At 33.9% G+C, this 26,446-nt stretch overlaps 2 protein-coding genes across 21 annotated transcripts in view; one reads left to right on the top strand and one right to left on the bottom strand.

The window, feature by feature from the left end:
- MCTP1 (multiple C2 and transmembrane domain containing 1) overlaps positions 1-2,961 on the top strand; it is a 536,343-nt gene extending 533,382 nt beyond the window's left edge. For all 18 annotated transcript variants that reach the window (XM_077864453.1, XM_077864460.1, XM_077864400.1 and 15 more), the window contains one exon: positions 895-2,961. In XM_077864453.1, coding sequence (XP_077720579.1) covers positions 895-966 — 72 coding nt within the window. In that variant the 3' untranslated portion in view covers positions 967-2,961. The remainder of the gene's footprint in view (positions 1-894) is intronic.
- A 10,030-nt stretch (positions 2,962-12,991) lies between these two features.
- Positions 12,992-26,446, bottom strand: part of SLF1 (SMC5/6 complex localization factor 1) — an 84,467-nt gene continuing 71,012 nt past the window's right edge. For all 3 annotated transcript variants that reach the window (XM_077864521.1, XM_077864522.1, XM_077864523.1), the window contains 6 exons: positions 22,000-22,145; positions 20,637-20,800; positions 19,722-19,855; positions 17,705-17,797; positions 17,114-17,296; positions 12,992-13,992 (listed from right to left, as the gene is read on the bottom strand). In XM_077864521.1, the coding sequence (XP_077720647.1) occupies positions 13,511-13,992; positions 17,114-17,296; positions 17,705-17,797; positions 19,722-19,855; positions 20,637-20,800; positions 22,000-22,145 (1,202 nt within the window). In that variant the 3' untranslated portion in view covers positions 12,992-13,510. The remainder of the gene's footprint in view (positions 13,993-17,113; positions 17,297-17,704; positions 17,798-19,721; positions 19,856-20,636; positions 20,801-21,999; positions 22,146-26,446) is intronic.

Here is a 26,446-nt window from a genome sequence, read left to right on the forward strand (position 1 = left end):
AAGGTTTTAGAAGAACCACTTAAAGTTAAAAAGGCCCTTGGCAGTTTAGCCCACTCGGGGTGTTATGCAAGAAGAACTTTATAGAGAATGGGTAATGTTGAATGAGAGAGGGTTGCATCAAGAACCTACCAGGGCTTGTAGGAGCAATTTTCCTCCAAAGAAAGTTCACTTAGAGTTTGTGAAGGGAAGTCCCCATTACCTGAAGGGAGGAAACAGGAATATAGATGATGAAAGCAAAATCTGCCAGAGAACATTTGAAAAACACTTCTTTGCATAATTTGGAGGAATTAAGTGAGTGTTAAAAATGTACATTTTAGAGACCTTGGTGGGTGAGGTGGGGTGAGGAGTAACTGCTTTTCAAGACGGGCACACCTCCATCCTTTAAAATACTTGGAGGCTAATGCCTATTAATTATCAATTATTTTCAGAATAAATGAAAAACGTTTTTATCAAAATCTGGAAGCTATGTTCCGGCAATACCTTTCTTCCTTTGTTTCAGTTGAGTTTTTGATTTAGTATCTGACAGGAGAGTGGCCTGGAGAGAGATTAAGCCTAAATTAAACAAACAGTAAATTGCAAGGAACCATTATCCAGCCTTTCAAAATTAAGAGAAAGATGGTTTTTGCTTTAAAGTCCTCGGTTATTGACAGTGAAGAGGCGCCTATTACCAAAGTTCACATCACCGCTCTCACGTAATTTCTGGCAGGATTTCCCTCCTGATTCTTGCTCTATCATTCTATTGTTTTCTGCATCCCAGCTGCAGCTCTCCTAGAGCTTCCAGGGTGAGCACTCTTCCCACCCCTGCCTCCAAGCAGTCTCTCATTCCTCTGCTTTGCCTGCCTTTGCCAGAAAGTGACCACCTGACCAGTCTTTCTCTGAACTCTGTTTAAACAGGTGCAATACCAAGAACTGAAACCAGATCCTTCCCATAGCCCATGTAAAAGGAAGAAAAACAATCTTGGCTAGCCAGCTCCCAGCACTGAGGAGACCAGCATCTGTTCGGGAAGATAAAAGAAAAAGCCTTCAGCCTCAGCAGCATTTCCTTTCTTCCTGCTTTTTATTTATTTTGCCTTTTTATCATGATCGAGAGAATTTGTAAATAGTGTACAAAGGCATATGTCTTTGAAAATATACTTCCATTGTACAGACTCCATTTGATAAAGGGTTAGCTGTTGCTGTGTGAAAGCCTTGTTGGCTGTGGATAATAATATAACACACTGAAACAACAAATACAAGAATGGTAACGTTGGGAGATATACACTTCTCTAATTACAAGTGGAAGAACCAGAGTATTACATTAAATGCTCAGCTGTGCTCTGATTAAATCTACATAAAATGTAAATGTCAATTTGATTTTTAAAGTTTTTTTTTTAATGTGACTATTTTTTATCTGAAAAGTAATCCATTACAGTTTTCTATGTTTTATACATTTCAAAAGGGAAGGGGGGAAATCCCAAAATCTGACTTATGGAACAGATGCATTTCAATTTAACATAGATTCTGACTTCAGATCCTGACTTTATTCCTGTGCAAATTATTGAGCTATGACTTGGCTTATTTTACACTAATGAGCAAAGGTACAGTCACTCCATCAAGATAATTCTTCCACAGTCTACAAAGAAAACTTCCAACCTTTTATCATTCCTTATCATTCCATCTGAAACCTCAAAATCTCTACAGGACTACAAATAAATACTGCCAGGTTTATACATGATTGCCTATTTGAATTTTTATACCTACCACTACTTTAATTTGTACCAAGTTAGCAAGTTAGTCACCCAGTTCAGTCATCAAAAATAGTAGCAAACTAAATCCGTATTGCTTTTGGTGTCTCTGTGCATCTAAAAATATTTAATACTCAAAAGTATTCTCACGCAGAAAGTATCTGCTTTCTCATTAAATTACTGAAATGCTTTAATGCAGAGTATGATTTTTGTTATTAGTGTGAATTTTAATGTAAAGAATGCTAGTGTGCTAAGTGATATGCCAGTTGTTTCATTACATTCATTTCTAAAAAAACTAATCATTCTTGATAATACGAATGCATGAAACCTATTTTGTAAAAAACAAAAAACAAAAAACAAACCACAACTGCTTATGGGGAAGGGGGAGTTTGCCTTTAAAAAACTGTTTCACTACTTACCATAGAATCTATACTTAAAAATTGCATTCCCAAGACTTATGATAGTTTTTGTACCTAACTCCCTGATAAATCACGGGAGTATACCTCTGGAGAGAGAAATAATTTGGTGAGAATGTTTTACTTCCCTGACTGGGTAGGGGATTAAGCTTGGCTGGAAATGCTGTAGACAATGTTTTGCACTACTTTATTAATAGAGTGGGATAGGGTGAAGGGGGGAGGGTTATGATGGAAAAACACAGAAAAACCAGAAGCCAGAAATATATATTTCACTCTAAAGGAAGATTCTTTAAAGATAAATTTAATCTCATCGAAGCTAATTTTTAAAGTATTTTTATTTTAAAGCGACGTTGTTAAATACTATTTCTTATTATAGAACTATTTTGATCTGTTTATACACTATGCTTGAAAGAGAATGTCAATTGAATTCCCTTTCTACAGAAAGGCTTTGACCTCAATATGCTCTATTTAGCTCACCATGTTTATAATGACATGCTTATATCCGCATACCATCACTGTTTGTTGCTTGGACATAATACTCCATAAAGCTGATGTTGCCACAGAAAGTTTATTGATGGGATAATTTGTTTGAAATACCTTTTGATTATACCTTGTGTGAGATTTATGTTCCGTGCTGACAGTGTCTACTCAAATGTCTACAAGCCTGATATTGTACAATTTCAGATGTACCTAGTGCATAGTAACCATTAACAGATGCCTAATTTTTGTTTCATTCTACCAACTTTCAGATGTTAAGTTCAGTGGTAATGTTGACTATACATTCACTGCATTAAATAAAAAAAAAATCTTTTCTAAGTATACTCAGTACTCCTTTTTCTTTGCTTCTCTCTCTCTCTCTTTTTGGTGGTTGGTTGTGAGTGCTGGAGGATTGTTTGCATATTCTTATAAATGAAACTTAGTTTGGTTTGGGCAAATAAGGCCTTCCCTAAAACCTTGACCATTGTATGAAACTCACTACCCACCTTCGAAGGAGTGAGCATGCAATGAAGTTGACATAAGAGTAAGAACTATCTTGAGGCATGAAAGGATATTCAGAGGCATCTTCATTGCTTTCAAGACCACCACATTCACAGACTGAAAAACTGTGTCTAATAAAATTTTAACTATTTCTTTCCCCCTCTCACATAGGTACAGTTTTGCCTTTTGAAAGCTGTTTAACTTGATTTAGTTTTGAGGTTTCCACGTATTTCAAATGTCACTCCCAATAGGGGTGAGACTGCTAAATCCAGTAATCTTGTCAACTATTAAATATATTCCTCAGTGTTTTTTGGTGAGTAAATTCACTAAAGGTCATTCACATGGCAAAGTACTATTATTGCTATTAATTGTGGTAATTCCTAAGAAATGCATGTTAAACTTTTTTTTCATTTAAAGAATACTTGCTCATTTTGGTACTGTTCCACAGATTCAAACTGACAGATGCTATAGGGATTCCAGATTATATTTGAACCATACTATATACTAGGATAATCTGAATATTTTTTTTTCAGGATTTTAAGTAATCTCCACACCCAAAGTGGGGCTTAAACTCACAACCCTGAGATCACGAGTCTCATGCTCCACCAAATGAACCAGCCAGGACCCCAAATTGAACGATTTTTTTAAAAAATGACTTTCCTTTGTGATACATTTATTGAATACCTATTACTATTTTATGACTTACCCTGTCAGAGGCAATGGTCCAACAACCAGTATATGCAAATCAAATCCGGAGCTAAAGGAGACTAAAAACAAAACTTAATTGATAGGTTTCTGAAAGTATCTTTTATAGAATTTTATTCTATATTTAAAAGTGAAAATAAAGTATTGAGAATTGAAAAAAAAAAAGTGAAGAAAATTCTGTAATCTGTCTCTTATCCAAGGAATAGGCAACGTATTTTTCCATTTTGATCTTAATATCCAAATGTCTATAATGCTGTCAATGATCTAATTTTGTATTAACTAGTCATACTCAGGGCAGCTTGGGGGGCTCAGCGGTTTAGTGCTGCCTTCAGCCCAGGGTATAATCCTGGAGACCCAGGATCGAGTCCCATGTTGGGCTCCCTGCATGGAGCCTGCTTCTCCTTCTGCTGGTGTCTCTGCCTTTCTCTGGGTCTCTCATGAACAAATAAAATCTTTTTTTAAAACAAAAATTTTAACTAGTCATACTCAGAGGCCTTAGTTTATACACTTGTTAAATGTACCCCAATATTTATTTCTGAGTTTGGGTCTCAGCATTAAAAACAAATAAAAAAATGCATATTAGGCAGTTGATGTTCCAGAAATACAAGAGATCCACCATTACACTACTTACAGAAGTTTCAGGTATTATTAAAGTAATGCTTATTTAAATTCTGGGGCTTTAAATGTCAAGTGTGAGTATGTGTATGTATGCCAATTCATTTGTTTGATTAGAGTATCTAGAATCAGGCTTTTCTAATTGTTCAGTGAAGTATGAATTAAAACCACATAAAAAATGTAATGAATACAGGCAGCCGGGGTGGCTCAGTGGTTTAGTGCCACCTTTGGCCCAGGGCCTGATCCTGGAGACCCGGGATTGAGTCACACATTGGGTTCCCTGCATGGAGCCTGCTTGTGTCTCTGCGCACCCACCATGATAAATAAATAAAATCTTAAAAAAAAAAAAAATGTAGTGAATACTTAGAATAGTGTCATTCCTTTCAATTATACTTCTCTTTTCTGGGATGACTTGTGTAACTCACTGAGAGAAAAAACATAAGACTTTCTTTTGTGTAGTGAAGATATTAGCTCTAATGCCTCAGTTTCTACATTTGTACAGTGGCAGTCACATTGTAAAAGCTGTATCAGCTGAGTCTTTGAGATTTTAAGAAACACCAAAGAAAATGTCTCATTATGTAAGAATACTGTGCAACACCCCCCCCCCCCCCCCCGCCAAACATTAAATGTCCAAAGTGGTCACATGCTGCAGGAACTAACACCAGTGTTTGCTGGAAGTTAATGATTATATACGCACTTTCCCAAGGGCATTTGTGCTGAGAACCAAAAAAATTCCAACAATTAAGCACATAAATGGTCTCAAATGAGTTTCTATTTTATGATAGTCCTTTCTTCACATTTTAAATTAATAACAAAGTGGTCCCTCAAATGCACAAGCTGTATTTTTGCAGACACGTTTTTTATTTGTATGATGGCTGTATCTCCACGTGACTGAACAATTATACAACTTCATTTAAAAAAAAATAACGGCACTGCTGTTCTGCTCTTTGCAATTAATAGCATTACTATATTAAGCTGAAAGCTTTATTTGTATTAAGAATAGAAATAGGTGAGTAGCTATGCCAAAGTTTTCTCAGTTTGTAGCAAAAGTAAAAATGCAGCCTAATTCTCCCCTGCTGCAGATTTTTCAGTGTTCCTTCAAGAGAAAAGGAGTGACCAACCTGAGTCAAAGAAGGAATCTGCAAATCACCTCTTATTTTCTCAGGAAGAATGTATCAGAGATCCTGGGATCTGGCTTGTTGCTGCCATGGCAAGATGGTACTATAGGCTCAGTTCCACTTCCTGTCAAAGAGAATCTTAGCAATGGCATAAGGCAACTTGAGGCAACATTTTATTTCGCTAGAATTCAAATAGTAACAAGTTTAGGGGAAACACTGCACACAGAAAGATGCAGACCCAGCCCCAACCACTCTTCAGTGCCTCTTGATTACAGGAGACCCACCTGAGACAACAGTCAAGAGTAATTACAGAGACAGCTGGACTACGTAAGGGAGCTGAGAGGAAGGAAATAACCATCATTTGTCCCAAGTTCAGAAATCTTTTAATAAAGCCATCCAGGGAACTGGAAACCTTACAACTATACTCTAAATCATTCCCTCAAAACATTCTTCCCTTTGTACAGCAGTGATTATGACAATTACAAGCCAAAATCTGTGTGTAACCTACAATACTGAAGTCATGGAAAACAGTTTATTGCTGTCGAGAATTAATAAACTCTTAAAAATTTTCATCAAGACTTAAGTGTCTATTTTCTATTATACAGAGAGGGATAAACGTTTGTGTTTTTGTTGACTTTGTTGTATAACATGGGAGGTAACTACCCCAAATTCTGACCCAATCTTACACAATGGTATTCTGACCCCTTACCTTAGATCTGGAACTCTTACACAGCAAATTCTGTTAATACAGAGAACCAGCAAACTACAACAGGGTCTTTGAAGCACAAGGGAACCCACTGGGAAAAGTCAAATACTTTGTATGTATGAAGAAGTGGCTTTAAAATAGATCAATGTGGTGGTCCATTTTATTAGTTTGAAGTTGCTGAACATTAAAAAAACTTACAAAAATGCATTTTTAGATAAAACAGAAAAACTTTTTTTGGGGGGGCTGTTATCACAAAACATCTAGCATTTGATAACCAAAGTCAGGCACACTAACTCTTGTGGGGTGGGACAGTAGGTACATACCATTCTTGTCGCTCGCTCTATGATGTTAATACACAGAACCCATGATCCCCCGTGACTGTGACAACTCTGACAAGCAGGTCCCCTCCCAAAACACATTAATGTGGTATTCCCCAGTGCACGGTAGGTTACGTTACAGGTATCCAATGAGTTGATATAAAATAATAAAATAATTAAAATAGTCTATTTTGAATTTTACTACTTAAAACAGTACCTTACAAGAAACCATTTTCCTCGCTTTCACACAAAAGGTGCAAAATAATATGCTGTGGAGAACAGTGACAAGGCACTTTCAATCAGAATTCTCTCAGTGAACAGCTGGCTGCCAGTATCTGCATTATTGTTGTAAATAATAAAATTGATAGTAAAAAGTGAATTTTTTCCAGGTCTGTGATGATACAAGAAAAAATTCTCAGTAACACAGTATAACCTCCCTTCAAATAATAGATAAATGTAGCCTTCATTCAATTTGAGCATTCTGCTTTTTTGGTGTTAAATCTGGAAAAAAACAAAAAACACAACAACAACAAAAAACCCCAAACAACCCACCAGATTCTTCGTTTTTTTTTTTTTTCTTAAATAATACTTCTAAAATCAGAAAAGGCCAATAGTAATGCTATGTTCTCATGACTCCACATGGTAATTACATGAGAAAGTTTAATTTTTAGGAATTTAAGAGTCTTCCTAGATTAGATTAATGATGCCAACCAACAGGGTGACACACTACCTGGAAGCCACTTAAAAAAAAGACTGATGAAGCCTGCCAGTAAAATGATGAGCCAGATGCACTCTCAAAGGATGGGCATCTAGTGTGGGTATATATTTTTTTTGAGATCCGCGTTAGATGGTGCTATGTTTAATTATATTGTTCCCTGAAGAGAAATGGCATTTAAAAAAAAAATGTACTTTATATTTAAAAAATAAGAGCTTTAGAAAAATTTCAAGACTTCATTCTCATTTACATTAGGGTAATTACTTTCAAAAATCTTCAAAAATACATGAGTTATTGGCATTTTAAATATAAATCATGTTACAGAGAAACTTGGAGAAGTACAGAAAATATTCGAAATTCTATCATAAATATAACCACTATTAGCAACATATTTGCTTATAATCTTTCCCCTTATGTAATTTTACCTAAATTTTTAAGGACATCTTATTTTTTAAAAAGAACTAGAATTAGTCAAGAAAAATGGCTTTGAGAAAGCCAGTCTGACAACTTTTCTAAATGGCTCTCAAACTCTCCCTGAGCCCATTTCCTTCAATAACATGACTTGAACTTAAATGTAGTTTGAGAGGAGAAGTAAGGGAATTAAGTCACAGGGAAAGAAAGTAGATTTGCCTAACCTTGAGGAAAGGGCTGAATATTACTTGTCCCATAGTCTATATTTCTGCTACTACCAGTAAAACTGGCATATTTCTCTTTTATTTTTGACTGAGTTTCAACTAAAACAACCTTCCCTAAAACAATTATCTCAACCCTTTGGTTTACTGAACATTATTTAAAATTTTTCTTCATTTAAGAAAATTAAGATAAAATATAATTAAGATAAAATAAAATTAAGATTTCATTTATTTACTCATGAGAGACACTGAGAAAGACAGAGAGACAAAGAGAGAAAGAGGGAGAGAGGCAGAGACACAGGCAGAGGGAGAAGCAGGCTCCATATGGGGAGTCTGATGCCGGACTCAATCCCAGGACCCCAGGATCATGTCCTGGGCCAAATGTAGATGCTCAACCGCTGAGCCACCCAGGCATCCCTAAAATTTTCAAAGACAGATTAGTTTATTCCTCAGATTAGGAAATCTGCCTATATCCCTATTGTCTGGTTTTATACCTTTATTAATTTTTCAATCTATTAATTACCCTCTTGATTCTTTAAACCAGAATGACTCCTAACCATTTCCCCTCTCAACCATTTGCCCAGTTTTAATCTTTACAATTCTGCTTGTAAGCTTTCACGAAGAGCTCTTTAAATTCCTTATTTTAATTTTACCGAGTATTACTTACTGCTCTGTAATTTCATCTCTATGTATTAAAAAGGAAACAATGCAAAACAGAAATGCATCTTTAGGATGAGGTCAGATACCAAGGATACATATTGTTAAAACAAAAACAAAAAAAAAAACTATTATAAATCAAACCATTCTGGTCATTAGAAAAATTTATCAGTGTCATGACATAAACCATTGCTGACCTAACCTTTAAGTTGAGAAGTCCTGACAACAAACTAAGTTCTTTTTATCTGTCACCACTTTAAGATTAATGATTTTTTCAACCTATTTATTTCATTTTGAGGACAGAAAAATGGAGAATCCTTGGAAATTTTAGTTCATCTACTATTAAGATAAATGATAGTATAATAGGTGTAAATTCAAAGCTGGATTCCAGATTTTATGTTCAGTGCAATTTACTTGCTGGAATTGCTCAGCAAATTTTTAAAAAACTACCTTTCTTCTCTAGAACTAAATCCTATGTTCCAAAGAGCAGTTAGCCATTCTCTATTAGTGTTTAACACCCATTATGCATAAACGTTCATTTACTCCAATTCAGATGCTTTTGAGAGGAAGGAGATTAGATTTACCAAATCTGGATTTACCATTCAAAAAAGATTTGGGGGCCATAATAAAAAAAAAAATTGGAGGAAATGTTTGTTTCAATTCTATTAGAGACAGCTAATTATGAATATTTAAATAAGGAACTTTTATATTTTTGGTCTGTGTTAAGGGTAATGTTACATATTATAAATTACATATATAAATAATAATATATACTTATGAGGAGTATTGTTTTTGTAACAATTACTGGTTACTTTGCTGATTTAATACTGTTGAATCTTAATTCAGCAAGTAGTTAAAAAACCCAGAAAAGTTTATTATATTTGTTTTAAAAAGAAAAAAGTAGATGTATATTCAACAGTACAAAAACATTATAAAAAAAAATCACTTGCACTTAGTACTAAGAGTTATAGTTTAGTTTTTTTAACATAGTTTAAGTGTATTCATAACAAAACTACATATCTACACTTACAAAAAAGGCCTATAATTATGTAAACCTTACAAACATGTAATATCTTACAAATATATAAGATATTGGAAAATATTCGTACCTCAAGTATACAAATTATAATTTTGCTTTTAACATGAAAAGTACTCCCAAATAGCAGACTCCCCTGTGATAAAAAGCTAATCATTTGGATTTGTGATTGGAAAATGTTAAGAAGCCTCTTTTTCAAGTAATTTAACATATTTTTCCCCAACAATTCACATAAATTCATGTTTATAAGTCTTTGTTGCCTGAGGCTTTCATAAACTGGAAAGCACAATTTGAAGACTAGCATTTACTAGAGGAAAAAAAAATCTAGCGATCAATGATGTTAAAATTATCTTTTGCTGGTTTCATCTGAAAAGGTCTTCTTTTAGTAAAATTTGCAATACTTTGAAAGATGGATGCTTTGGAACCAAGCAAAAACAATACCACACCCTTTTCTCTCTATATTTGGTCTAATAGTTTCTAATTCTGTACCAGAGCAAACAATTGTCAGAGTATATCCTCCCACCACAATTCATTTCAACCTACAAAGTGAATTTTTTGATAACATAATTTGATTTACAAGAAAGAGTTAACTATTCTGTTTCCATGGAACTGATGTCTGCAGTTTTGACAACACCAGGCACAGCCTAATTCCAATAATGCCATAGCTGACCTTTCTAACTCAATCCACATTTGTTATAAAAACAATTATCATTCAGAACTTTGCAAGCTCCACGTCAGCAGGAGGTGCGATTGGCGTGGAAGCTACGTGAAAAATGCCTGAGGGAAAGAGTGCCTCATGTCACTCAAAGATGACCCTTTCCTACTGCTTCAGGAGCAACAGTGACAGGTTCTCATCAAGTTCATAACTTAACTGGAAAGGTGTGTAAAAGGCATATGGATTGCACATTCCAGCAATGGTGTTTCATGTGAAGGTATTCATTTAACTTTCTGTAACAGCATAGACAAAAATGGCAAATGTTTCTTGGCATTTATATAAAGTATCCTAGCATTAATGCATTTGTATTTACCTGGGAATGTGTATTAGTTCGCTAAGATTGCAAAAGCACCCCCCCCACATTCTACTCACTCTAAAAGAGAATTGCTAAAATCATAATGATCAAAGGACTTAACTATCAGATCTGTGTAATTCACATTTAAAAACTAAGAAAACCAATTATTACTATTAACTTTAGAAACACACAAAACTGAAAATTTTTTCAACAGCCTATATAGAATGCAATAAAAGTAACAATATTTCAACCTAATTTACCTCCTAGACTGTAAGCTTTTTCTTTTATTGTAGTCAGCCCCTGTTAAGCAGATTGTGTGGAATATAGTAGGTGTTCAAGAAGCAACAAAAACACTGGAAAAAAACAAAAAACAGAACAAAACAAAAACAAAAACACTGGTTTCACATTTGATTTATACAAGGATAAATGTTTTCCTAGTCATCCTAGAGTTAAGGAAATGACAGAAAAATGTATATAAGTGAACCACTTTATTCTGCATAGGGCAATTAATAACAAGGTAGAAAATTCTAACTTCAAAAAGACCCTTTCTAAGGAGCTGCCAGTAAACATTCTAAACTCTTTCATATTCCAAATATTTTGTAGGGATTACATATAGGGAAAGCTGCATCATAACAGCTCAGAAATCTTATTCCAGGGTTCATTTACATTTGAAATAAGGGCCTTGATATATTTTTTTTAAACAAATTTATTGGACTATGTGAAATCTAGCAAAGTACAAGAAGAATAGCATACCTCAGCCTTGCCTTAGGTTGCTGGACCTCTGAGCCATTTACAACTAAAAGCCAGGACTCAAAAAGCCTATGGATTTTATTTATTAATATTTCTCTTTCCTCTAGCTGAAGTAATTATTATATTTTCTAAAATAAAAGTTAAGCAATAATATTAGAAGTTTCTCATTGAAGGTTTAAATTCATATACGTTTGTCTAAATTCACATAAATATATTGGTATTGTTAACTAGGACACAGAACATAGTAATCTGTTTGCCAAGTGGTCCTTTTGTATAAGTTTTAGTGTTTAAAACATCGTATTATCATGAGTTGTAGAAGCTGGCTGATAGAAGCTATGAAACATTAATTCTACTTGCAACTAAATAAATATTTCTTAAGAACATTTAATTCAGAAAACCACTTTTTCTTAGCACTATAAAACCCTAATTCATGATGTTGGTTACCTTATTAACTTAGAACTGTTACCAACTTGAGCAATTATTAACTTGCTTAGGTAATTTGTAGTAACTATAAAAAGGAGGTAAGAATTAGAAAAGCAGCAGCAATTATTAAGTAGCATATAAGGTGATAGGCTAACAATTCTATCATGACACAGATAATACCTGGTGTTATTTCCACTTGACAGGTGAGAAAGCAAAAGCTCGAAAAAAGGAACCTGCCTTATAATGTAGATAATAAATTAGGCATTTGTAACTATGCCTGCTAAATGTCAAAACTATGTTAAGTTTGTGTTAGTTTACCAAGTAAACATTATTCCAGATGCTTTCACAAGTGAAGTAATAAAGTGGCTATTTGGAATAAAAATGTTCTTATCATGTTAGGAAACACTTTACTAAATCTGAGCATTTTAATATTCCTCAGTCTCTGCTACGTCACACGGCTTCTCTAATAGTCTGGCAGATTGAGTAAATATATATATATATTTTTAGATTGAGTAAATATTAATGAGACTTTATAGGATTTCACATTTGAAGGCTAACTAGACACAACTAATATTTCTTATAGTATGTGTAAAAAATTACTGACTTAAAAATATAGGAAAAAAAAACCTTGATTTTTATTCAGAACTGATATACTAATGTAACAGTTTTCAGTTTAGATTATAAACCCAGTAATAAAACACTCAGAATTTGTATCTTGTTAAAAGATCTATTTCCAAGATAAAACTAAAGTGTGCTTCTTTAGCAGATTAATTGCTGTGAGATCATCACTTTAGTTACATAAAAGCTAAATGGAAGTTTTAATGTTTCTTTTCCAGCTGTACCACAATGTAACTTATTCCCACTAGGAAAGCAACTCCAATTTCAAAAGTGGTTATTATCCACACCCTTTCTTTTAGTTTTACGATAAATTGATGTTAGGAAAAAAACTGCAAATTGAAACGTAAATTCATACTACACATTAAGATTTTAGATAATCTCAAATCTATTACTTAGTTACCGCTTATAATCTTAATATTTGGCAAGACTTACTATGCACCAGTATGTTTTCACTTACAGAACAGTGGTTACATGGAGTAGAAATAAACTTTGTACACAAACTGTGAAAGTAGATCAAGGGATCAAACTGTCAAACTTGGCACATTCACTTCATTTAAAAACCAAGAGAGTATTATTGTAAATTTTAGAAATGTTTATTTTACAAACACACAAAACTAAAATGAGTATTTTAGTCCAAGAGCCTACAGAGAATAAACAGGGAGCTACATGCTTATAGGTGCACATTTGCATGAATATCCTTGCCATGATTCTAAGACCTAAAATCCCTGGAATAGAGGAGAGAACATTTTGATTTGAAAAAAAAAAAAAAAAACAAAAAACTTTACATTAAAATGTTTTACATGTACAATATAAATAAATACCACTTTCAGATCAAGAAATAATAAAGATTAATGAAAGTAGTGTATACCAAATGAAACTCTTTTTGAATCAAATTCTACAACAAGGAAAAAGATAATGCCTATACATTATGGGTTTTCAGAAGTTCTTTAAGTGCTTTTGAAATTTAGCAAAGCTGCAAATTCTGTCAATAAATAAATCAAATATTTATCAATAAACTATGAAGTCCATAAGAAATGACAAAGCAAGCCAGAAGTATGTTTAGAAAGTTGACTCTTATTTTTTGGAATCATCATGAAAACTCTGTGACTGAACGACACATCATTTCCAATGTCACCAATAAGGCCTCAGTGTGCACTCCAGGGCACACTTTTAAATTCTCAGGCAGTTCCTTAAGAATATTTGGAAGCGTCTGCAATGTCTTTATATTTCTAGCATAGAGATCCAATAACCAGTCAGCATGAGCACTGGTAGTTTCCTTATAATTCTTACAAGCCACAAGCAGCTCATTTAGGTGAGTTAACCCTTTGAAAGCTAAGAGGAACTCTGAAGATAAATCAAAAATTGAACAAAAATTTAGCAACATCCTACTAAGTAAAAATGAGCCGAATTCAAGTTGCTGGTGGTAAAAATGTTTCTCTGCTTGGGCATGAAAGTTCTCCACTGTATCTTCTATTTTTGTAATAGCAAATAGTTCTTCCTTGATTTGAGATGATACCACATAATCCAAGGGCAATTCTCCCTTAGAGTTTCTCTGCTGTAAAAGCACTGGGCCTGTGAAAAAAGAAAATGCACAATGTTAAAACATTTTTATTTTGGTAGCTTACAGTTGTTTTCTCTGCATTTTCCCAAAGCATAGGATTCTGTTTACAATCACGTTTTGTACTAATTCACGTTGACAAAATTAACTGGTCATACATATTGACTGTCTAATAAAGGTGCATTAAAAACCCCCCAAATTCTAGTCAATGTCTAGTTAGGTTTGCCTAAAGCACATGCCTTAGTTCAATAAAGAATACATATAATTACAAATTTAATTAATTAATATTAAAGATTTTATTATTCATGAGAGACACAGAGAGAGAGAGAGGCAGAGACACAGGCAGAAGGAGAAGCAGGCTCCATGCAAGGAGCCCGATACGGGACTCAATCCCAGGACTTTGGGAGCACGCCCTGAGCTGAAGGCAGATGCTCAACCACTGAGCCACCCAGGCATCCCTAATTACGGATTTTTAAAAAGCATATAAAACTTCAAAAGTTGTCATCTTGAAATGAGAATTTCAGTGTTCACAGAAGATATTAACAAAATATGTTCTTCTTCAATCTGTGTAAGATTCTAAAGTTATCTTATAATTTCACCAAGAGGAAAAAAGTACTACTTCCTTCCACTGCTAATAGGTGACTGCACAGAGCAAAGACCGTAAAAACCTTGCACAGACACAGATCACACTATTCAATTATCCTTGCTTATGTTCAATTTTTAGTATAGGTAACTGATTCACAAAAAATTAAGTGTTAACTACTTTGAGTCAAAAGCCAGATTTCATCTTTCTGTCCTACCTAGACCTATAAATCTACTTAGCAAACACTGAAGAGTTTATCCCCCTAGGCAATCAAGGATAATATGGGAGGTGGAGAGGGGAACAACAATGACTCAGTATTTGGTCACACAGCACTGAGTACTTTGTGTCCCTCTGTCTGCCAAGTACTGTTATTATTTATGCACTCTGCCATTAAAACATCAGAGATGTAAGGTTTTACAACTAAAAGAAGTAATAAGAACCTACATACAAGATAAGAGCATACTGTCAGAGAACACATCATAGTTAAAAATTCCTAATGATATATCTGATGAAATATACATAATGGCCTAGTTTATAATTTGTATTTAATATAAATGATCAACCACTAATAATATGTTATTTAATTTTATGGAAAAAAGAAAATTCTAAACAAAAATTAATGCTCTCTTTTCATTGTATTTTTTTTAAAGATTTTATTTATTTATTTATTTATTTATTTATTTATTTATTTATTTATTTATTCATTCAGTCATTCATTCATTCATGAGAGACAGAGAGAGAGAGAGAGAGAGAGAGAGAGAGGCAGAAACACAGGCAGAAGGAGAAGCAGGCTCCATGCAGGGAGCCCAACATGGGACTTGATCCTGGGTCTCCAGGATCATGCCCTGGGCCAAAGGCGGTGCTCAACCGCTGAGCCACCAGGCTGCCCTCTTTTCATTACATTTCAAAAAATTGCGCCAAGTGACCCTTCTTAAAAACTAACAACAAAATTATGGACAAGATACCAAAAGTAAGCAAAGGTTCTAGAGACATAAATAAACTTCTGAAATTACTTGTTTCAAGACTAATTCACAAAGAAGAGATGATATAGTTACTATAATGATGGTATTAAACCATTTGACAGGTCCAAACTCAGAATATGAGTAAGGCAAAGGTAAGTCTGCACAACTGCCAAGGGACCTCAATAAAATCAACTACAGGTAGGTGTTGCTTCTCTAATGCAATGAACTCATACATATACTATTCTTCACCAAGAGCCATAGAAAAATTCACTTTGATCAATATAATCCCATTCTCTTTCTAAAGAGTTGGACTTAATACAATAATGGCTCTTATATTGCTTAGATCATTTGAAGTAAGGCCAAATATGGGCTTCGAATGTCACATACATGATTGAGCAGAAAAATAAAACACTTAGGAGACAGAACATCATGGTTTAGTAAACATAGAATATTCAAAAAGTGGAAGAACTGAAAAATATACTGATTATGAAATGGTGTCAGTAAAACAGACACACTAAGGCCTTTAGGGGGCAGGAGAAGACTATAAATAACCAAATTGCTTAAACTTCCAAGCTGTACAACCACATACACAGACACACACACACACACACACACATATGTATATATGTATATGTATGTATATACACATACACACAGGAGGGGGAGGGGGAACATCTAAAGAAAATATGCATTTTATGTTTATGCAGAATGAAACAGCTTTAATTATAGAAAAAAAAATTTTAATTTCAAGTTAAAATCAGCACAAATAAAAGTAACAGAAAATTTACACAAATTTTTATTTCTGCATTATAAGCTAGTCATCACTTTTCCTTTGTTTCTCTTTTAAAAACACAAATCAGCTTATCAGAAAAATTTAACATAACATTTATATTATTCAGTTTACATATAAGAAGAATGTCACTGAAGAGGGGGGTGGGGTGCTTTCTGAAATGCAGAGATCAAAAATCAAAAAAAGCATCAGATGAATATTAAGCTAAAGTTATCTCCATCTCAAAATCTCTGCATGACAGTTATCACCATTTGAAAAAATTCTTCCCACTGTAACTTAATTGACTGTAAAATGTGAATGAAGAAAAGGTATTCCAGGATATCTTTTTTTTTTCATAGTCTGTAAAGAAATAATTCATTAAAAAAAAAGATTAATCGAGTTAGCTGTTATATACAAGAAATGAAACAAGAATGGAAAACCCAAGTAACCACAATGGAACACTTACATTCATTTATTAATAAGCTTTCAGAAATGGCTGGTTCACAAAGACATTACACATTTTAAGTAAAAGTACTAATATTTAAAACCGTAACACACTCAATCCAAAATACACAAACCTAAATACACAAAACCTAAATAGGCTTTATAATTAATAAAAATAAATATTTACATATTATGAAAAGGTATCCCTATTAAATAAAAGGTGCTTTCATTCTAGGAGACTTTTTATCTTTTTCACGAATATGAAATAAAGGCATTTCTCCTCATAGATCTTAAACAAAAAATGCTATCTACCTTTGAGGGAATTCATCAAAAAGCTGGATAATTTATCAAATCCCGTTTAGCATAAATGCACTCACCCCCATGCTGTAGTAGCAGCTTGCCAATTTCTACATGTCCGTTTGACAGTGCATCATGCAAAGGAGTCACCCCGTCCACTTGAGTGAGCAGATCTACCTCTGGACAACGTTGCAAAATTTCCTGGACACACACTGTGTTGCCATAGTTACAGGCTTCATGCAAAGGCGTCCAGCCAGCATTGTCTAAATTAGAAATCAAGGCAAGTTTTAAAACAGCAAAAGTAGGACTTTTGGTAGTAAAGTATCAATATTCTGCTTCCTTTAACAGTGTGACTTTCTAGGTGCTTCATACAGAAATAGCGTGTCTTGATAAAAATGCCTAAGGCACAGTCTTATTTCTAATTGTAAGAAAAATAAATTAAAACAGCTGAAAAATATTGATTTTGAGATCTATCAAAATATGGACAAAAGTGTTTCTGCACTATTAGTTATAAATCAATATATGATGAATTTCTTGGTTTTGCGACTGGTAATATTTGAAAGCTATGCTAGATAAATATACTTAAATGATTTTTCTTAATGTTGACACAAAACTATTTAATGCCACAAATATTAAGACACTGGATCAGACTACAAAAATGTAGAACTTACCTTTAACATTGATGTCTATTCCTGGCAAAGAGAGAAGAAGAATCAATTTCTCCACTTGGTTATTTATGCAAGCTCTATGGAGGGCTGTTTCTCCTGCCATAAAAAATTAATAGATTATTCCAGAGAAGACAAGATATCAACTAAAGAAAATAATCAAAGGGCATGAACTAGGAGATCTGGCCACATGCCAGAAAATTATTTATTGAGTTTTCCTTTTGACTGGTTTAAACATCTCTTGCATTAAAAAAAAAAAAAAAAAGAGGGGGGAGGGATACCCACCAATCCATAGAGCTTCTGTTCTATCAGCAATTCAGCAATGAAAATTCTACTGCAAAAGGTTTAATACAGGCATTGTCTCCCCCTAGTTCAAGGTTTAAAGCTTCAACCCTGCTATAAAAGCCCCAAATGATCAGAGAACACCAAAAATACTGGGTTTTGCAGCAATAAAAGTTTAGAGTGCAATTGCCCTCTCTTAAATTTATTCATGAACCTACGTTAAATGTATGGCTCTTTTTTATACAGCATTTATAGCTTAATTCAAATGAATGTTTCTGGCTAAGCACGAGTGCCTCTACACACTCAAGTATAATTCAGAACTTCAAATCCATTAACAGATGGTTTGCTGCTTCTCAATAGGCTGTCTGGCTTGGCTACAGCAGCACAGAGAAGGAGAAATGGGGGAATCTTAATATAAACACACACACACACACACACACACACACACACACGAAAAAAAAAACCCTAGTACCATTTAAAGCTGAATAAGAGTGACAAATGAAATGGTAAAGTTTTTCTACAAGGGATGCAATTAGTGCCTGCTAGCTAAAAGGGTTTATATCTATCTCTGTTGTAACCAAGATTAATAAGATGTAAGTGATAATTTGATGTAAAGGGAATTAAAAAAAAAAACTTATAATAAGCAATTGCTTAGAAAACAAATGAAATACCAAATCAAACTTTCTTGCTATAAAATACTAAGTAGCACATTTTTACAGCGTTCAATTTTATAGATTATCTCTGTAACTTCTACCAAAACATTTCTTTTACATGCAAGGAAAAGCTTTTGAAGTTTTTTCTCTACTATTTCTCAGTTCTCTTCCTCCCTCCCAGTTCCCTCTGCTGTTCAGACTAAAGTCATTCATATTCATTTTACTTCTGACACAATAAACAAAGAAAAAAAAGGACATTGTGTGGTTAATATCAGAGTTCTACTTTAATACATTTTTCACATTTTGAGCTAAATGGGCAGCTATTTTGAATTTATCAAATGCAATTATGAAGTTTTATCATGTTGAAAGATTTTAAGAGCTTCACTCTTACTACTTACATTAGTGTCCTAATGATAATTTTTGTATTAAAAGCACAATACAGCTCATTAACAAGAGACTCAGCAATTTTCTTATAGCCAAGTATAGACTCTTGGAAGGTTAACTTATATTTGTGAGTTAAGAGGTCACTAAGTAAAAGAAGTGCAGAAGTGAATTATTACAGCACTATTCTTGTTACTCCATCCTTTAGGTACTTAGGTTCCAGTATAGTTAGAACCAAAAGCCAAACACATTTCATAGTCTGGGCTCAATGCCTGGGAGAAAAGAGTCCATATGCTTAACACAGCTATGTAACATAGCCTACTCCTCATTCTTTGTTCACAAAATGTCTAGGACTGAAAGAGATGAAGACTGAATTATACTTTCAAATCAAAAGACTCTAATCCCAAGCTGCACAGGTTGAGGTGGAATAGAAAAGTAAGGCGGGCAAGTCTGGAATGAGCTCAATATGAACTAATATCTGAAGAGGAGGGGGAGAAAGGAAGGGGAGGAATATTCTATTTACTGGGTATTAAACAATCACTTTCTTTGCACACATGACCGTTCAAAAAATAATATGCTACCCAAGAAGGTATTTTCTGGACATAGTCAAGTTCAAGGATTCATCGGGGCCAGTGTATACAATTTGCAAATACGGACTACAATCATGAGAAGTTCCTAGCATGAATTAATTTAGATACTTGGAATACCTTTTAGATTAGTCTTGTGAAAATTCATCTTTGTAACTAAAGAGGGGCAATTCTCCTTGGAACATGATAATTCTCCTTCTGATTTCTTTTTCAATCTTTTTAACGATGAGGAACATTTAGCAAGGTTCAGCTCTCTGAAAATAAAGTAAGAAAAAAAATGAAAGCTTGTTTTTCACCAAGGCATGGCAGTGTACATTACATAGTGAGTACTTTTAAAAATCTAGCCTCCTGTTCATTTAAACCCCCTTATTCATTCAAATATTTACTGCTTGTTTTTATATTTATTTTGAATGTGCAGTAACAAATTTTTATGCATTCATTTTTATTAACCTCATACCCCCAACTGCCCACTGAAAAGTTTATGAATATGGAATGTCATGTAGAGGAAGAGACCAAGTAAACTACATTTGGCAAAGAGAAAACAGCAAAATGCTTAGATCCAAATGTAGGCTCCTGCTCCCCATTCTTATTTTCATATTCTGATCCGATTCTTCCTAAAAACATTTTAAGGTTTTATGAATTTTTTAGAGCATACTTTTAGAAAAGGTCTCGCGTGTGGGGTAAGCTACTCTAACAATTCAGAGTATCTTATGTGCCTATGGATTTTGAAATCCAATCTTTAGTATATACAAATAATAATTTTAAAAACAGGCAAAAATAGTATTAAAGATTTTGAAAAAACAGTTGCATTTTCTTTTGAAAAGCACTTGATCTTAATCCAAAGAAAATATGTACCTTGAATTAAAGAAAGCAATGGTGTTGATCATATGTATGTACCTATACATCTCAAACTCACTTTTCAGTTTGAATTATATATTCAGACAACAATATAGGTAAGGATAAAGTTTAAGGAATTTGTCCGAAAAAGGGCTATATTAAAAAAAAAAAAAAAGTTGCTATATAAGCATCACTTACGGTAACTCTGGCAGCCCTTCAACTTGTTTCTGTTTTGTACCATTTAGCATTAATAAGGCTCTCTGAGATTCAAGGCAAGGCCGCTGTCCCGTTTTCTTTGGTATCTGCATCTTTCCAGTCCCATGCACACCAGTCTTCCCCAGAGCTGGCAAATAGGAATACACCTGTTGCAAAATAATATTATATTGCTTTCTCAACTATAAAGACCTGGAAAGCAGTCAAAAGAAATTACCAAATTCATTTACCATTACGTTTAGTTATATGATCTTGGTTTTATCACTATGGCTGTTATCCTTTCTCATTTGAACATGTTAAAGAAAGCTTCTAGTTCTATGTCATTAACATGACAGACGCAAAACGAAAAATATCTTCTTGAAATAATTATTTTTTCAAATTCACTTTTGATACTCTTTTAACAAAGTTCTCATTTGGATTAGTCTAATGCCCAAGTTGTTATGGTTCATTTGCATATTTTAAATATTTATGGTTTATGTACAAACGGTATTTTGTCATTTCCATTTTGGTAATGCCTTCCTTTGACAGACAGGTCTGGAATAAGTGGAATAAGAAGAGCAAAAGTCGTTAAGGATAAGGATTACTGCAAAACAGTATTTGTCCAATCTGACCAATAAACTAGCATATTTCTTATTTGTTGAAGAAATACTGACGACAGTAGATATTAACTAAAGATAGCCAAGATAGGGTCGACTGGGTGACTCAGGTTCTGCCTTTGGCTCAGGGAGTGACCCCAGTAGGACCTGTGGTCCTGGGATCGAGTCCAGATCAGACTCCCCACAGGGAGCCTGCTTCTCCCTCTGCTAATGTCTGCCTCTCCCTGTGTCATACGTGAATAAATAAATAAAATCTAAAAAAAAGAAAGAAAAAGCCAAGACAAAACTGGAAAACCTTGAATCAAATGCAGCTTATATAGGTGTATATATAAAATAAAAAGGAACAACCTTTGGCATCATTGACAAATTTTGCTTTTTAAATACTACACAAAATTCTTTTGGATCGAGGTTTTTCCAAAATAATTATCTTATGTGCTGGGACAAATGATAAAGAAACAAAGGTTTTTGTATTATTTTTCTGTCATCAACCTTTAATTACTCTCAAGTAATTAAAATTTCTATCACTCATCACACTTCATTTTTGAGGCTGAAAAATACCCACTCTTAAATAGATTTGAAAGTTTACATAGATTTAAGTAAATTTGAAAGATTTAAGATTAACAAGTTCTGTCCAACTATTAGAAATAACAAAAGACAATTTAAAATGGAACTTATAAAAAAATTAAAAAATAAAATGGAACTTATGAACTCACTTCTTGGCAATTAGAAGAACTAGGACAGAGTGGTCTTACCATTTTCTGAAGAGAGAGTGGCTCAGAAGAAATACTGATGGAACTCTGTAAACACAACTTTTTAAAGACGGCCTCTGCAACAAACATTTGAAGCCAGGAGGAGGAAAAGGAACAAATGAAAATCTCTAATTCCTGTGAAGTAAAGTCTGTACAAAACAAGAGAAGTAAGTCTAGTTATTGCTATACCCTATAAAAGTTCTGTCTATAGAATATTTTCTGCATGGGTTTTATTCATTCTAATGATGATTCCTACACCAGTAAGAGTTATCCATATTAATTTTAAACCACAAAAACCAAATACTACTCCTTGCCTTTCAAGAAATTTTTTTATGGCATATATTCTCATATTTGAAACTATCATTACTTTTTATTATTTTAAATAAAGATCTTGAAATTAGGTATATACACAGATGAATAGTGAGATGATATATAAATAGATAGGTATGGGGTTTTATCACTATCTTTTCTGATTAATGTTAAGGATCTTTTCCTATAATAGGGTTGTGCCTTTGGCAAACCAGTACCTGTTTTTTTTAATGGACATGAATGTTATTTAATTTGAGCTGACAGGAAGAAAGACATTAGACCCCTTCCCTTGACAACATCCATGAATCCTATCACTCCAGAGAAATAAATGTAAAGAAAAGGAAAATGTAAGACAAGAGAACATACAAGGACTTCCTTAGAAGTTTGTACCCACTCCATTATAGGATATGGGGGGAGGGAACTATAATTTTAAATGACGGAACCAAAAAAAAAACACCAACAGCCTCCAATCTCTACTTCCAAAAACCTCGTTTTCCAACAATATGGAATTGCAAAAATATACAAAAGAACTGAAAGTAATGAAAATAACTATTTCCCATGTAAAATAATCTATTTGATGTTATGAATTCTCCATTGATACTCTGTATAAGTAACAGGATGGATGATAATGTGGAATATAAAGAATAAGAACAATTCAGGAGCTAAAATTAAAACAGGAGAAAAAAGTTATATTATACAATACAGCAGATTTACTACTGTAGGGGAGAAAAAATTTTTCACTTAGCCTTCTAAGTTCTTTTGGCTGGTCTACTAATTAAATTAAGACAGATTAATGGGAGAAATTTTTGATTATTTTCATATGGGAGCTTCATAGAGGTGAGAGGTTCAAGATAGGTAATTGAGGTTTATAAGCCATACTGAGTTAAGGAGAATGGGGGTGGGGTCTGGGGCTTCAATGGAAAGGAAGACAATTTTTATTTATTTATTTATTTATTTATTTATTTATTTATTTATTTATTTATTTATTCTAAATATTTTACTTATTTATTCATGAGAGAGAGAGAGAGAGAGAGAGAGAGAGAGAGAGCAGGCAGAGACACAGGCAGAGGTAGAAGCAGACTCCATGCAGGGAACCTGACGTGGGACTCAGTCCCGGGACTCTAGGACCATGCCCTGGGCTGAAGGCAGACGCTAAACTGCTGAGACATCCAGGGATCCCCAGGAAGTCAATTTTTAGAAAGACAGGAAAAGCAAATGTTTGGTAAACAAATATGACATGCTGTGAAGAGACAATGGAACACAGAGAGGAACCTAAACAAACAAGCTTTGCCAAACTTGCCCTAGCTTATATCGTATATGCTGTGTAGTTATCCCTGGTGATAGCTCTTTCTGGACCAGTCCCTATATCTAAGTTCTTTTAGGCAGTTAAGGGAGTAATGAAAAGTTCTTCCTGAGTCTCTTGATTCTTGATTGGCTTCAGCTCAAACTAACCCACATACCAAAGTGGCAGATTCTAGGGTAGCATATTCTGTTCCCCTTTAGTTCTACCTCACATTCTAAAAGTTGAGTTGGTAGACTGCACCATCTCACTGACCGAGTATCTTAGCCCTGAGAAGTGATCAGTTTAATTAGAAAAGTTGTGACTCATTTCAGGAGGGAGGGATGATGGTGGGCTCCCAAATAAGGTCTACACTGTACAAAATATCAGGAATTTACTGTTATTTGTATGGAAGCAAAAGAATAGCAAATATTAAGAGTTGCGGTAGAGTATAATCTAAATCACTAAGTTGTGAAGGCAGTCAGTCAAGATTTCTAGATGCCTGACTCAAAACATCTTCAGATGTAATGAGGGCAGGCAGTAGCAAACTGAAAGATTTTCATGGTTTGCAGTTTCAGGGTCTTTGGTGAGTTTTCTGAGTGGCCACACAGCAATAAGCATGAAAACTGTCCATGCATGAGCTGCTGTGATCGTTTCTCTAAAGTTTATATCAAGTTGTCTAGCTTTTGCCTCCACAGCTTCAAGAAAAGGGCAGTTTCAGTTCTCAAAGTTTCCAAGTCAGAAAGGTGGGAGAAAATTTAGAAAGGTCAGTTTGGACAGTTACAGCCAAATACTGGAGGGACCTAGATGAATTTAGGATCTAGTCCAGTTTACGGGCAAAAAACAAAACCTCAAAGACAACAGCTGCAACAGAATTTGATATCCATAAACATGTATTACTAAAACAATTTTTCTCTCTACAGTCACCTCCATTTAATCAACTATAACCACAATAAAACTATGTCATTCGAAAATCAAGTCTTGTTTTAGTAAATGTGGTCTGGTTATTTACATAAGTGCAGCCAGAATAGTTACTGACCATACAGGCTCTTCGAGATTTGCTTTTTTGGAACTTTTCATAAGGAATCTCTGATTGAACTTTCATTATTATTATTATTATTATTTGCATTTTGTTTATCTTTCTTTATAATCTCTACACCCAACGTGGGGCTTGAACTCAAGACCGGAGATCAAGAGTTGCATAATCTTCCAAGTGAGCCAGACAGGCACATCTCAGATTGAACTTTTAGAAGATTTTAAGACTAGGAAGCCAAGCCAAGGTCCTGCCATCAGGCTTTATACCTATAGATGTTATTGATGTGGGTAAATTCTTTCCTCGAGGTCTCTAAAACATCCAGGTTTCTGAGCCTGCCAGGAAGTGACCTTGTTTACCTGGTAAGGCTGCTGGGAACCCTGAAAGCAAGGTACCAGGCTGTTTTTCCAAGGGGATTTAATGGCTCCATGAAATCAGGCTTAGTTCCTTAAAGCTGTCTGGTCATATCTGATTCTATGCACATTCTCAAATATGACATTCCAGCCAAAGTTTTGGCAACACAACCAATGTTTCCAATTGTGTCCTGTTAAAGGAGAACAGTTTCTTATTCAACTTATGCAAATAACTACACTGTCATGAAAATAAGAATAATAAGAAGCTTCTCACTTCCAGAGAGATCAGGTAGGGAGAAAAAGTATGAGTTTCATCTTTGTTTACAAAGGTATACTTCACCCACTTGTAAAGTTTCCTTGAAAGTGAAAAATTTAACATTAAAGACCCAGCAATGTTTCAAACAAAAACTCATAAAAATCATAATCGGTCTCATTAGTTTATTCAGTCCCATAAAATTCATTCTTGATCTTAAATTTGCAGTTTTATGAAGCCATGTTTCTCCATCAGAGCTCTGCAAATCCATATCCAGGTAAATGTTAAAATCTTAAAATGATCAGAAACATATTCTAGAGTATTTGTCACAGTCCTTTCCATTAATTTGAAGTATGAAATGTATTCACAAAGGCAACAGAGTAGAATAAATCTCTATAAATGACAGACTTAAAAATGGCTGTGCTTAAGGGTCTGCTAAGAGTTCATTACAATGTAATTAACAAGAAAATTCAGTCATTTCTATGGCACACATTTTAAGACCATAGCTAGAATTACAAGTGATAACATTATACCAGGACATATCAGATTTCTGGGAATTTTCTATTATTTTTGGAACACTTCATTCATTACACCTATACAAATACAACATAAAGAAGCCTTAAGTATTACTTCTTATTTGACAGTGTTTCCCATATGATTTAAACCTAATTAGTTTAGAATCACTCATATGACAAGGAGAGAGAACATTCTTTTACAATATTCCAGACATCTGCAAAATCCCAAATTTAATTAAAAGTCAAAAAAGACTTCATTTAGAATTTAATTTTGGGAAGTTTGTCAAGAATATCAAAAGATTTTACAATCCTTGGTCAAACAGGATCATAAGCCACTGCGAAATAATTTAACGAAAGTGACAAAGACTGCACTCAAATACAGAAATTTAGTTGGGAAAAAAACAAAACAAAATCTTCGCTCTTTTAATAGAGAAGCCTGTTTTCTTAGGTAATCAAAGACTTGACAAAGACAACGAAGGAAATTATTTTGATAACAGAGAATCTTTGTTTTCTAGGCTGATTATTTAAAAGGTGAAGAAATACCTTTTACATTATCAAAAGCAAACAGATCTTCTAAGAAAACTTTAGCAGATGAAAAAATATTTTGTTTTACTTAAACATGAGTACATTACTGGTATCAAAGGTTATTCTTTAAAAAAATATAATAAACTCATTTAATTCTAGCCAACTTGACCACACAAGGTAAAA

This window comes from Canis aureus, chromosome 2, assembly GCF_053574225.1.
Source record: "Canis aureus isolate CA01 chromosome 2, VMU_Caureus_v.1.0, whole genome shotgun sequence".
NCBI lineage: Eukaryota > Metazoa > Chordata > Mammalia > Carnivora > Canidae > Canis > Canis aureus.